The 13,272-nt window shown below is 34.3% G+C and overlaps 2 protein-coding genes across 2 annotated transcripts; both read left to right on the top strand.

Annotated features, from left to right (window-relative positions):
- Nucleotides 1-1,538: 1,538 nt before the first annotated feature.
- Nucleotides 1,539-5,184, top strand: LOC135149525 (uncharacterized). Its single transcript, XM_064085253.1, has 3 exons — nt 1,539-2,742; nt 2,842-4,568; nt 5,155-5,184. Exons 1-3 carry the CDS (start codon nt 1,539-1,541, stop codon nt 5,182-5,184), a joined length of 2,961 nt encoding a protein of 986 aa, XP_063941323.1.
- LOC135149322 (ubiquitin-like-specific protease 1) lies at nt 4,970-7,612 on the top strand. Its single transcript, XM_064084804.1, has 9 exons — nt 4,970-5,590; nt 5,684-5,953; nt 6,033-6,319; nt 6,404-6,583; nt 6,673-6,777; nt 6,863-6,941; nt 7,022-7,126; nt 7,229-7,319; nt 7,445-7,612. The coding sequence occupies exons 1-8, from the start codon at nt 5,357-5,359 to the stop codon at nt 7,313-7,315; spliced, it is 1,347 nt and encodes a 448-aa protein (XP_063940874.1). The 5' UTR covers nt 4,970-5,356; the 3' UTR covers nt 7,316-7,319; nt 7,445-7,612.
- The last annotated feature ends 5,660 nt before the right edge of the window (nt 7,613-13,272 follow it).

Genomic DNA, 13,272 nt, shown 5'->3' on the forward strand with positions numbered 1-13,272 from the left:
ACTGCACTTGGCATACATTTTTATATACAAATGAGATGATGAATAAGAATAGCTGGTTGAGAGAAATATAGCATATGGTGTTTTCTTCTGTCAGTATATCCAATAATTTGCAACAAATGAGTCGGTCTAATATGTAATTTAGAAATTGAGGTGGATAATTAATGAGTTTGAGGATTAGTTCATGCATCTGAATTTGCATAACATACCTGGCAGAGCTAATTAGTATATGACTAAATATCCATTCTGAATCTAGCTAGTCCAACGACATGATTTTCAAAATATTAATTTCCAAATTCTTTATTCTGTCTATAATTTCCGATTAAAAAAAAAATCAACTAATATGGGATAAAGATTCTGGAAATTTCTGCTTAAAGATAAAAATATTAACCGAATGAATGCATATGAACTTTAGGTATAGGATGAGACTAGCAGTACGAAAATGACTGGCATGGAGAAATGAGGGATATATTATGAACATCATGAAAGAGAGGACATAACTAGCTAACCTTTAGTATCAGAATACTTTCCAGTTTGGTGTGCTCAAACTTAATCATTTAAATTTTATATTTTTTAGAAATTAGGTGACATCCGAGTTTTAGGACAAATTAGGTGCTGCATTGGCACAAAACAAAGAACTTGTGGAGATAAATAATATAAGTTCTATTCATTTGTATTCCTATATATGCTGAGAAGATAAACTGTAGTTTCTGTCTGACAATACCCTTTTTTCCTTTGGACATATATTTGTTATGTCAGGGTCCTTGCTTAATAGATAGGAGCTAGTCTGTGTATTTGTGTTGTCCATATTATGCGGAAACTTTTTATTATTTGTAATATTAACTCTTCATCTAAAAGCCTTCTCGAAAATGAGAAGTTTTACTGCAGCAGGTGGTAAAACTTTTAGACTTCTAGCTAGACGTTTGCAACGATCAAAAGAAAATATTGGAACACAAACTGTGGCAGATAAATCAAAACCATAACCATATGACCAACAAAGTTTGAGTAAGTTAGATAAAATTATAAAAATATAAATTAAGCCATGAAATGCTAGGAAATCAAAAATATATTGAAGCACGAGGTGCGGAAGGTATGGGATTGATTCACGATACAATTGTTATTTAGCACGAATTCTGATTATAGTATTCCTTGCTTTTTTCTGGCCTTTGGATTCAGTGTTTATCATGTCAATTTAATTATTTATCAATATTTTATAAAGTTGAGAATATATACATTCTTAGAGAAACTGCACTTGGCATACATTTTTATATTTAATTTCTATAATTAAATAAGAACTTGATAATTATTCTAAATTATTTATTAAATTCAGTTTTACATTTACATTTTATATGCTGATCTAGACATAAATTACACTTACAAAAATGAAAGATACATAATTTATACAATTTAAATAATACAGAAAGAAAAATCTTAATATAAAAAGAATATAAGCTTCAGAGATATAGACATGACACTTTTTTCTCGAGATTTATTTTGATACCAATTAACTTTTCCTGCATTATTCTATATAGATATATAACATGGATCGTGCCACGTGGATGTACAAATTACCGCCGGTTTCACATGAGTATGTTAGTGGGGTTAACGAATTCATTTCATGTGCGGTTGAGAACATAAAACAGAAGGGCACCGAACAGGGTAAAGAAGAAATGATCACATGTCCCTGTCGTGACTGTTATAATTTAAAAAAGTATCCTGATGCCGAGACAGTGCGTGGACATTTATTTCGGCGTGGCTTCATGGAAAATTATAGTAAGTGGATCTGGCATGGTGAAGGAATACAATCCAGAAGACCAGAGACAGTTAGCAGAACATATGAAAGTTATGGAAATAGTATGGATACTAATAACGAAGATGATGTAGAAAACGACAAGGTCCATGAGATGATCGAAGATGTTGAAGATCTTCTAATGCACCAGCCGGAGGTTCTTGAACACTTGGTTGATGACTCCAAGAAACTTTTGTATCCCGGGTGCAGTGATCAGTTTACGAGGTTGTCAACTACCCTTAAATTGTGTAAGCTTAAAGTGAAGAATGGGTGGAGTGACAAAAGTTTCACCGAAATGCTAAAACTTCTGGCAGACATTCTTCCTCCGAAGAACGAGCTTCCCACGTCCACCTATGAGGCGAAAAAGATATTGTGTCCGATGGGTATGAATGTGAAGAAGATACATGCATGTCCAAATGACTGTGTGTTGTTTCGCAATGAGCACGAACATCTACACGCCTGTCCAAAATGCGGAGCATCTAGGTTCAAGCGGGAGGGAAGTAGTTCTTCAACTAATGACAAGAAGAGGCCTCCGGTCAAGGTTTTGCGTTATCTGCCTATAGTGGAACGATTCAGACGACTCTTTGCAAATGTAAATGATGCGAAACTGTTGAGGTGGCATGTTGAAGGAAGAAAATCAGATGGGATGCTTCGACACCCAGCCGACTCACCACAATGGAGAACCATTGATGGAAAGTTTCCGGAATTCGGCGGAGAACTTAGAAACCTTCGACTTGGCCTTTGTGCAGATGGCATGAATCCGTATCGGACTCTAAGTTCTCAACATAGTACTTGGCCGGTTCTTTTAACAATTTATAACTTGCCTCCTTGGTTATGCATGAAGCGCAAGTACATTATGTTGACACTGCTAATCCCCGGTCCTAAAGAGGCAGGAAATAACATAGATGTTTATCTTCAGCCACTTATTGAAGATCTACGGTTATTGTGGGATCAAGGTGAGAGGATATATGATGCATAGAGCCAAACAGACTTCACCTTGCGTGCCATGATTTTTTGCACCATAAGTGACTTTCCGGGCTATGGAAACCTTTCAGGGTATAGTGTCAAAGGAGCTAAAGCATGTCCTATTTGTGAGGATGCTACGATCGACATTCGCTTACACAATTGCAAAAAAAATATATATATGGGTCATCGTACTTTTCTCCCCACTAACCACCCTTATCGTAAGAGGAAAGATTCTTTTGATGGCACTGTCGAGACTCGGGTGGCTCGTTTACCTTTAACCGGGAAGGAGGTCTTTCAACGAGTCAAAGATATTGATGTTGTGCTTGGGAAGTTATATAAAAAGCCAACAACAAGTAGCACCTGGAAGAAGAGATCTATATTCTGGGATCTTCCATATTGGGAGCACTTGCAAGTTCGACATTGTCTTGATTTTATGCATATTGAAAAAAATGTTTGTGAAAGCATTATTGGAACTCTGTTGAATATACCTGGCAAGACAAAGGATGGCATGAAAGCTAGATTAGGCATATTGCCCAAGCACGTGAGACTGGCTCTTATGAAACTATGTTTCTTCTTTAATGCTATATGCAGTAAGGTCATTGATCCAATGACATTGGATAAACTGCAAGCTGACATTATTGTCACACTCTGTGAATTTGAAATGTATTTCTTTCACTCATTCTTTGACATTATGGTGCATTTAGTCATTCATCTTGTGAGAGAGGTTAAAATTTGTGGTCCTTTATTCCTGCATCAAATGTATCCTTTCGAGAGATTCTTGTGTATCTTAAAAGCATATGTGAGAAACCGGCGTCTTCCGGAAGCCAGTATTGTCGAAGGGTACACGGTTGAAGAGACTATTGAATTTTGCACGGACTACCTAGCATCCGCTGATCGAGTTGGAATTCCAAGATCTCGTCATGAAGGAAGACTTGAAGGTCAGGGTACGTTGGGACATAAAATGATCTCTCCTAGTGCTGAATTGCTTGATAGAGCCCATTTATTTGTATTGCAACACATGACTGAAGTGAATCCCTATTTACAAGAGCACTTAGTCGAGATTCGACAAGGTCATCCTTCTAAGAGTGGAAGATGGGTTACAAACGAACACAATCGATCATTTGTGAAATGGTTTAAAGATAAAGTGATGTCTCAATATTCAACAAGTCATTCTTCAGTTTCTGATACGATTAAATGGCTAGCATATGGTCCTGACATGCCTGTGAGTTCGTATCAAGCATATGATGTTAATGGGTATACTTTCTATACACAAAGTCAAGATGACAAAAGCACTGTACAGAACAGTGGAGTGTGTGTGGAAGCTTCTTCAACGGAATTTGATAGAGGCAATTCCTTGACATCACGAGATATAAAGAAGTCATACTATGGGGTGATTGAAGAAATTTGGGAGCTTGACTACAGATTTTTCAAGATTGCTCTCTTTAGATGTAAGTGGTTCGATATAAAGCGCGATGTCCGGGTGGATGACTTGGGCTTCACTTTGGTAGACTTTTTACGGTTTGGTCATGAAGATGACCCGTTCATATTCGCTACACAAGTGAACCAAGTTTTCTATGTTCGAGATCCCGCTGATGCTAAGTGGTCCATTGTTCTTCAAAGCAAGCGACACATCATTGGAGTTGATAATGTTGAAGATGAGGACGAGTATAATCAATTTGATGATAATCCCCCTTTCTCCGTTGGTATACAAACAACCACATTAAGGGAAGACAATGTAGATATAAATTATGCACGTAATGACCATGATGAAGGGGTCTGGATCGATGGTCAAGCAAAGGAAGTCTTCGAGAAAATGGTAAGTTTACATCTCAATTTTTTTGCTGAATTCTTAAATTTAATTAAGGGCTCCCTGCACTCAAATTCTAAGAAATCAGTCTCCCTGCATTTTTGTAAAGAACTCGTGTCAATTATTTTAAAAGAACTAAATCTACTGCTGCTTGTTGACTAAATCTGATGCTTTCTTAACAAAGTTCTTGCGAACAGTAGAACTACATGAGGTACTTAAACTGAATTACAGAAATAAAATTATTTACCTAGAGTTGATGCAACTAAGACAAGAATCAGTAGGCTAATCACATGAAAACTAAGAAATATTCAGAACAAAAGTATAAAAATACTCAATTACAAACCAAAAACAGAAGTATAAATATTTAGAAGTACAGAATCCTATAGACGTAAACTCTATAAAGTTAAGAAACAATACTCAATTACAAACCAAAAACAGAATTAAGTTTGTATGTGAATATATATCCACAGCAGAGGGGCTTAAACAATCAGCTTGGCTCGAACTTTATCCTATGAATTCTCAACACTTTTTATTAGTACTCTACTTCTGTCCTTTTGTGATAAAATTTGCTTACATTTATCCTATGAATTCTCAGCGCTTTATATCATTTTACTATACAGGGTGAGTTGCAGAAGGAAGTTGTAGATGGATCTTGGACGCCACAGGGTCATGATGATATTTTATCACGGGTACTTGGACGTAAGGAGCATGGAGGGCGTGTTAGAGGCATTGGAGGAGGAGCAAAAATTAAAGATGTTTTTGGGCCGGGAAAAAGCAAACAGAGTGGGGTGATTTCGATGGATGAATTGGCCACGATTACACAGGAAATTACCAAAAAAGTGCAGAAGGAGTGTGATGAAAAGCTTGAGATAATGAACACAAAACTTCAGGGGATGTTTCACCATTTAAAACAGATGGGCTTGTCACTCCCGGAGGATAATTTCTTGGATGATATCGGAAACCCAAGGCAAGATATTGTTCGAAGTAGCTGGCAATCAGTGGGAGAACAAGATCATATATCAGAGCTGAAGGTATAATAACTATCTAGTTAGTTTTTATACTATAATTGTCTTACTTTTCTGTATTTATAGTTCTAATGCTACTGTACTTCTATGAAAATGCAGACACCAACACTTTGTCGGCTTTGCGTGATAGATATGGGAAAAGGGAGAGTGGTCGTGGCTAGGGGCACTGTATTCCCGTCTAACAATGAAGGCGGTAACCTGATTCATAATAATCCAATTGCCCCTCATAATATTAGAGTATCGGTTGATGATGTGGTTCCAGAATTTCAGCAGGCTCCCCTTCCAGTGCCATGCAATGAACATGAAACAATAGGAAATGCTGAGGGTAGTTTTGTACAGTGGCCTAAGGACCTCGTGATGTTAGGACAGGTATATGATTTATATTAAGGTAGCAATTTTTTTTCGAATTTAACTGCCTTTTTATGTGCTTCTAATTGTGATTGATTAGGATCCCATTTCATTGGAGAATAAAAAAGTTCATGACAAAAGATCGAAAGATGTTGTCACAAAGCCTGAGAGCAAAGGTTCAGCGACTCAAAAGAATAAAGGCCTTGGTGACGAAAATTCAACTCAAAATTGTCGATCCTTGCGCTACTTGCTTGAGCAATCTAATGCAAAAGGTACAACTTTTACTTTTGAACAAGATGGAGAACCTATATATGTGACATACGAAGATGTTGATCAATTTCTAAAAAGGAGCTGGTTAAACATACCCATCTTGGAAATCTTTTCAAAGTAAGAACAGTTCTTATTCTCCTAATACTCTGCTCTTGTATTGTTTATTACCATGCATGTTCATTGTGATATATGATTTTGTAGGTACATTGGGAAGTTGTGCAAAGAGCTAAACGATGATAGGTTTGCATTTATGTCACCTTCTAGACTAGTGATAAATCACAAGCGTGAATACAATCGTATTGAGGATGCAACTCAATATATGAAACATTTTTTAGTTGCAAACAAAGATAAGCGTTTCATCATTGCACCATACATCCAAGAGTAAGAACAAAATTAATGTATTCGAGTCATTTTATAGATATTATAACAATATGTATGTTTTTATCATTTATGTGTGTGCATTGTTGTAGTGATCATTGGATGTTACTTCTGTTTTGTTTGGATGAGAGTGTTATTTATGTGTTTGATTCCTTGAGAAGGGAACGAGATATACGGTTGACGACCCCGGCACGAACGTAAGTTAGATTTTAATTTTGATTTCAAGTACTTAATTATATATAAAAGATGCGGATTATGTACTGACATATTCCTATTGCACAGGGCATTTAAACTTTATGTACCACAAGGTGGAAAGAGAAATAACACAAAGGAATTTCTTTGGTCTCATACAGATGTTCAGGTAGTAATGTTATTCATTAATATGATTTTCTTTGTTGACATGATTCCTTTCTGATAAATATTATTTGTTTCTTTGTGTAGTGTCCTCAACAAGAAGGAGGTACGGAGTGCGGATTTTTTGTTATGAGGTACATGTATGAAGTAGTCAAGCTTTCTCAAAAAAATCCCAACATCAATTGGAAAGAGGTAAGAAAAAATAAGTTAATATTTCTTTTAGGAATATTAAACTCAGTATTTGTCTCAATATTTTATCATCTGAATATATATGTTATCATATGCAATTTCAAGGGTCTTGGTTCAAGAAGGTATCTAAAGAAGGAAATCAATGAGGTTCGAGAGTTGTGGGCTGAATATTTTACTGTTGAATGTCTATAATCAGGTATGATAACAACTTAGATGAATTCAATTATTTTTTAATTCCAGTTGCCATAACTAATTAACTTATATATGTACTTATTTTGTAATCAAAGAACTCATTTGTATTCATTTACTTGTATTGTGCAGACAGACACTCTATGAAGGCCAGTTCAAGTATTTTGGAGAAAAGCACGAGTGAAGAAAAGACTCGGTCATCAGTGGATTTCCTAGACTTTTTCACTATTGATTAGTGGTATTGACATGTTGTAGTAGTACTTATATGATTGATGGATGTAATAGAAGTAGATATTACTAATATTAAATTTGTTTATTTTCAGTTTAATTTAATTAGTACTCTTGTTTTTGTGTACTTCCATCTGGATTTCTCTACGTGAATTGATTGGGGATGAGCAGGTTATATATATAATATATATAAATTATGCATATTATATAAAAAAATTATTAAAAAAAAGAAGACTTTAAGCGACGGCATTTTAACAAAACTGACACTATAAGTACAACTTTAGGCGACGGCATATTAAGAATAACCGACACTTTAAGTACATCGTTCAGCGACGCTTGTTTGACGAACCGACGCTATAAGTGTAACCTTTAGCGTCGGCTGTTTGACTACGTGACGCAAAAGAATAAACTTTGTGCTACGGCATTTAATTCAACCGACGCTAAAAGTGTACCCTTTAGCGTCGGCTCTTTTGCTACCCGACGCACTTTGTGCTCTAATAATATTACTAAGGGAAATCCTCAATTTGTAAAAACAAGTGCACTCAATCAAAATATATTCCAAAAATGAAATTTGTAAAATCATATATAATTATTTTTCTAGTTATCGCACTCATTAAAATTTAAATTACTGCACTCACAATCATCGGATCTCATATCTCCGATAGTTAATTAAAATTTTCTCAAAATAATTATGCTCTATTCACAAAATCTTGTATCTCAAAATTTAATCACCCAAACTTTTATTCAAATAATAAAAATAACTAAATTATGACTCTATTTACTATAAGAAATTTTTGTTGTTTACAACCAAATAAGAACCTAGATTTTATACAACATTCATAGGCCACCTCTCGTCCAACCATCTCTAATTTATAATTTCGTTTCATTAAAATGTCGTTTGAATCCATCTTTCTACTTTTTTAAGCAATTCATTATCCAGCATTGATATACGAGTCATCTTTTTTCGACAATAAACGGTCGAATATTTTTATTTTCGACCTTCTGCAACTATTCGAAATTAAACATGTCAAAAATAAATAAATAAACCTGTGACCAAGATTTGTGGGAGAATGTGTGATTATGCCTCATGGATGAGAACCTGTCGCTTAAGTACGGTATACCTTGATTCAAGTAATTTGCAGGCTATTATGTGAACTCGTGGGTTTACCCAGTGCTCACCCGAAGGGTAGCGGTTGCGGGTTCCTACATTAATAAATGGATAAATAAATAAATGATCGAACTTAATTAATTCCAACCGAATTATTAGACCGGGTAATTTCGACCACATACGATCAGGATTAGCATTTTGAATTTTTCAGCCCAAAAAATTATTTCAGGCAAAAAATGTAATTTCCCACCCAGAATTAAAAAAAATGCAAAATTGATTGAACATACATATTAATTTCGACCAATTAGAGTTAAACATACTTGGTCGAATTTAATTGGTCAATCTTTATTTTTGATCGAATTTAATTGAACAATAGCATTAATCATGTGGTCGAAATTAATATATCATTCTTTTTTGTAGTCGAATTTAGATATTCGAATGAAATCGAATCGCCTCCAATAATATCACATAAATCGTTTTGAATTTTTTTTAGAACAATGGTGGGAAAATTTTCACTCGGGAATTAATTCCGAGCGCTATCTTTTCAACCAATATAGTGGGAGGAAAAACTTTCTCCATGAGATATTTTCGACCGGTCATATCCAATCCCCGGTGGAACTTATATATGTTTTGGACCAGTTATTTTTTATCAAAGTTATTTTCAACCTCTTTTAGTCGTAGTTCTTATTTTCGACCATTTACATTATTCCGTATTTATTTTCGATCATTTATATTCGACTGCCTTTATTTTCAAATTTATGTTAATTAATTTGTGTAACTCCTATAATAATGAGTCAAGATTAATTTGTTCATTACTGTGTAGGTTACAAATTATTTAAATTGGGGTTAGAGAATTAATTTATTGGGTTACAATTTTAATTAGCTTGGGGGTTACATTTTTTTCCCCTATAAATTGAGCCCATTGCTTCATTGTTTGACACACTGAACAATATACAACTCTCTCGTATTTTCTTGTATTCATCTTAGAGTTTTAGGTTCTAACTTTCCGCCAGATAAAAGCACTGTTTGTTCAGTTCGGAGGAGGCGGGTTTGTAAGTACTTTCAAAACACATATATTTGTTATATTCTGGAAGACAAAACACATATATTCGTTATATTCTGGAAGACAAAACACATATATTCGTTATATTCGGGAAGACAGAAAGGTAAAACATGCACGTTCCATTACCACAAGGAAGGAGTTTATCTGTTTTAAGTACAACATGGTTTTCACGTGCCTGGGGAACTTGTTTGGTATTTTGGTGTTGATTATTTGATGCGAGGTACTTTCTTATATAATATTTTTACACAATTATTATAATAATCATGTATTCAGACAGCTGATATTGAAGGTTTTGGGCAAGTTGATATTCTGTTGACTTGAAGACGGGGCAAACCTCCTGATCAGTACTGCTATCACAGACAAGAATTGGTAAGGATTTGCTATAAATTGCACTAAAATCTTGACTTCCCTTGTGTTCCTTCTCGTGCTTGTTCTTTATTTAATTTTTGAATCTGTACATAGTATTACAATCTTGCATGTCACTCTCCTCTTACTTGTAATTTTTGTTTATAATAATCTTAATATTATTTATGAGTATTTAATTATATTTCAGATTTTCACAACTATTTACTTACACGCTAATGTTTATTCCCTTAAATTTGTTAATTCTTTCTATAATTTTAGTGATTTTAAATTAGTTACCAAATAATTAGTTTATTATATAAAAAAAACTGGAGACATTTTTTTGCCAAAGACACTTATTAACTAGCCGTTTATTATTTGTTACTGTCATTATAAGATAATAAAAAGTTCTTTCCTAACGCCAGCATGCTTTTCGTTCATGTAAAGCCCGATATCCGTGCATCAGATACATATAAGTGTAGCCTTGTCTTCTTTCTTCTTTTCTTCCTTTTTCTGAAATCGTCACTGCGTCAATAACATTACTCACTAATGATTACTTACTATTCCAAATCACTGATTACAAATGCACCATAACACTCAACATATCACCTAAATATTTTTATCATGACGTCTTCCAATTTTATCTAAAAAAATTTGGAAGTAAGAATTAAACACAAACATCACTTTCTCAAATTCGTTAACACCATGCCTCTCCTGAAAACTTGAGCAAAAGGACATGAAATTAATAAATGAAAAAATTGTCTCGTTATCTTTCTTACAAATTGGACACAATTCCTCAAATGGTACTCTTTTTTAAAACAGCTTCACCATTACAAGAATACACTATGTAGTTTGCCTCCAAATAAAGTTCTTAGTTTTTGATGGTATTTTTAAACTCCATATTTTCTTTAAAAATTTAGGATATGCTAAATATAATCAATTATTTTTTTCTCAAATACCTAAAAATCTACATCTTTCTCGGTTATTTTTTTCAACTTTTTTCCTTTATAGTTTTACTCTACACTAACCCTTATATAATATGTCAAAAGTAAAGAAGGTGGAGAAAATAAAGAAATTAAGATTTATTTTGTATAATTCTAGGTGAATAAGAAGGTGAGAATTATTGGGAAATTAATACGCATCTTCTATATGTGTAACTAATCCCAAAAAACATGATATGGGGTCACTTACCATCGACTTACCTGGTGTTGGATTGATCTAATAGGATGGTCCGCGTTTGTGGTTTACTTCTAAAGGTTCCCATAAAAAAATTTTAAAAAATCAAATTTCGTCAAACATGCAAGTAAGCATATGTGGTCGTCTCTGCTGATGAACATGATGCTGGAAAAATAGTATCATAACTATTCGTGCAAATGTGTAACATGTGTTCGACCTCACGTATATAGACCATGGGTATTCTGCTTTTTTTCTATTCCTAAACATTTTGATACTTGTATGTTGTAAAATGATGTACGAGAGACCTTTACCTTATTACTAACCGGAGTTCATGTAAAATGAATTTAATTAATATTTTTATGGGGATTTTTGCATTCTTTATATATTATATGAAAATACTATAATCTTGGAATAAGTTTAATTATTATTTAAATACATACAGAGTAAAGTGAATTATATGTACTTGCACTTTAAGCACAACACCATTTACAATATCAACTTTTAATAAGTGTCACATGCAATACTCAAGTTTCGAAATTTTTACAAAGTGTGTCTCTCCGTTAATTTAGGCCAACAACCTTAATTTTATTAAGGACTTTTCCTACAATTCTCTGTTTTAATAGTTATATTGAACCAAATCAACTTAAATCACGGTCACTTCTTTACATCATTTCATCAAACAGATGATGTGCTATTTAATCATTGTTCAAATCAAATTAAAAAGCTAATTAAGGTTAGTAATCCTCTGGAATTTGCATAAATATATACTCATTGAATATCTATGCAGAAACAAGTGAAGATCAAAACATGCCTAATCAAAATGGGATTTTATACAATACAATATCGTTTAGAACTTTTTTTATGAGGGAGTTGCATTCAGTTGAATCACCATTTTTCATGCACGGGAAATTAGCTGAGTTTGGTAAATCTTATTATGTTGAGCCTCATGGTCTGTCTTTTCATGTTGGAAATGGTGGATCGGGTCTTGCTACAGTAAATGAAATTGAGTCAAACTAGTTAAATGTCAAGAACAGAATGTTGACCCCAAATTCAGATAAAACCCGCTGGCGGAAATCTATTAGGATATACATATTCTCAAATTAATTTAAAATCCTTAAAAATGCAAAGAGCTAAGCATGGTTTGCACGGGGTACGTCAAAGTCAACAACCCGAAGAGCAGAATTTACTTCTTGATGGTGATCCGCTAAACCCGAGTAAATCAAGATATATTCTTGACGGGGAATGAAAATCAGTGAAGTTTTATCCAGCACCTCATATGATATTTTAAAAAAATTGGCTGCTCTTAATGTTGGTCACATAGACGAAAGGTCTCCGTCAGCTCAAGAAGGTGGATTCGGTGGTTGAGAAGCTGCAAAATTAAGGTTCAGACAAGTAATGCCATCAAAATTGGGGTGTAGCTTTCATTACTGAGGTCAAGTTACGAGATAACCCGTAACTTTATTAACGACGTTAGAGTGATATAACGGAACAACACAATCTATGATGGGTTCTGAACTACAATCACTAAAAAAAACAGGACAAAACCGACCGCCTAAAAAAAGTGTCAACTTAAAACCGACCGGCAATATTCGGTCGGTTATACGACAACACGACGTCGTTTTACCTTGCTGGCAAGACCCGACATATTTTAACCGACCGCCGGCGGCACGGTCGGTTTTATTGCTGACGTGTCCGTGTTATAACCGACCAGGGCGACGGTCGGTTATGTATTTCGTGCAAATTCAATTAATTTTAAAATAAATTATAAGCCAAGACGACGGCGTTTTAACACAGAAAACAAAACCGGCCGACGGCGGTCGGTTTTAAACGTATGATATACATATAATTTTTTTATTTAATTGGAAAATGAATATTATCTACTCGTCACACAGAGGGTTATGACGTCGTTTTATTTTTAAAACACATAATCGACCGGTGCCGGTCAATTTTTAAATTATATATTACATGTGGTGTTTTTTAAAGTTGAATAGTGCAAGTGGTGTCCAGCTTAAAGTGCAGGTACATAAAATACACTATACTCAT

This window comes from Daucus carota, chromosome 9, assembly GCF_001625215.2.
Source record: "Daucus carota subsp. sativus chromosome 9, DH1 v3.0, whole genome shotgun sequence".
Lineage (NCBI taxonomy): Eukaryota > Viridiplantae > Streptophyta > Magnoliopsida > Apiales > Apiaceae > Daucus > Daucus carota.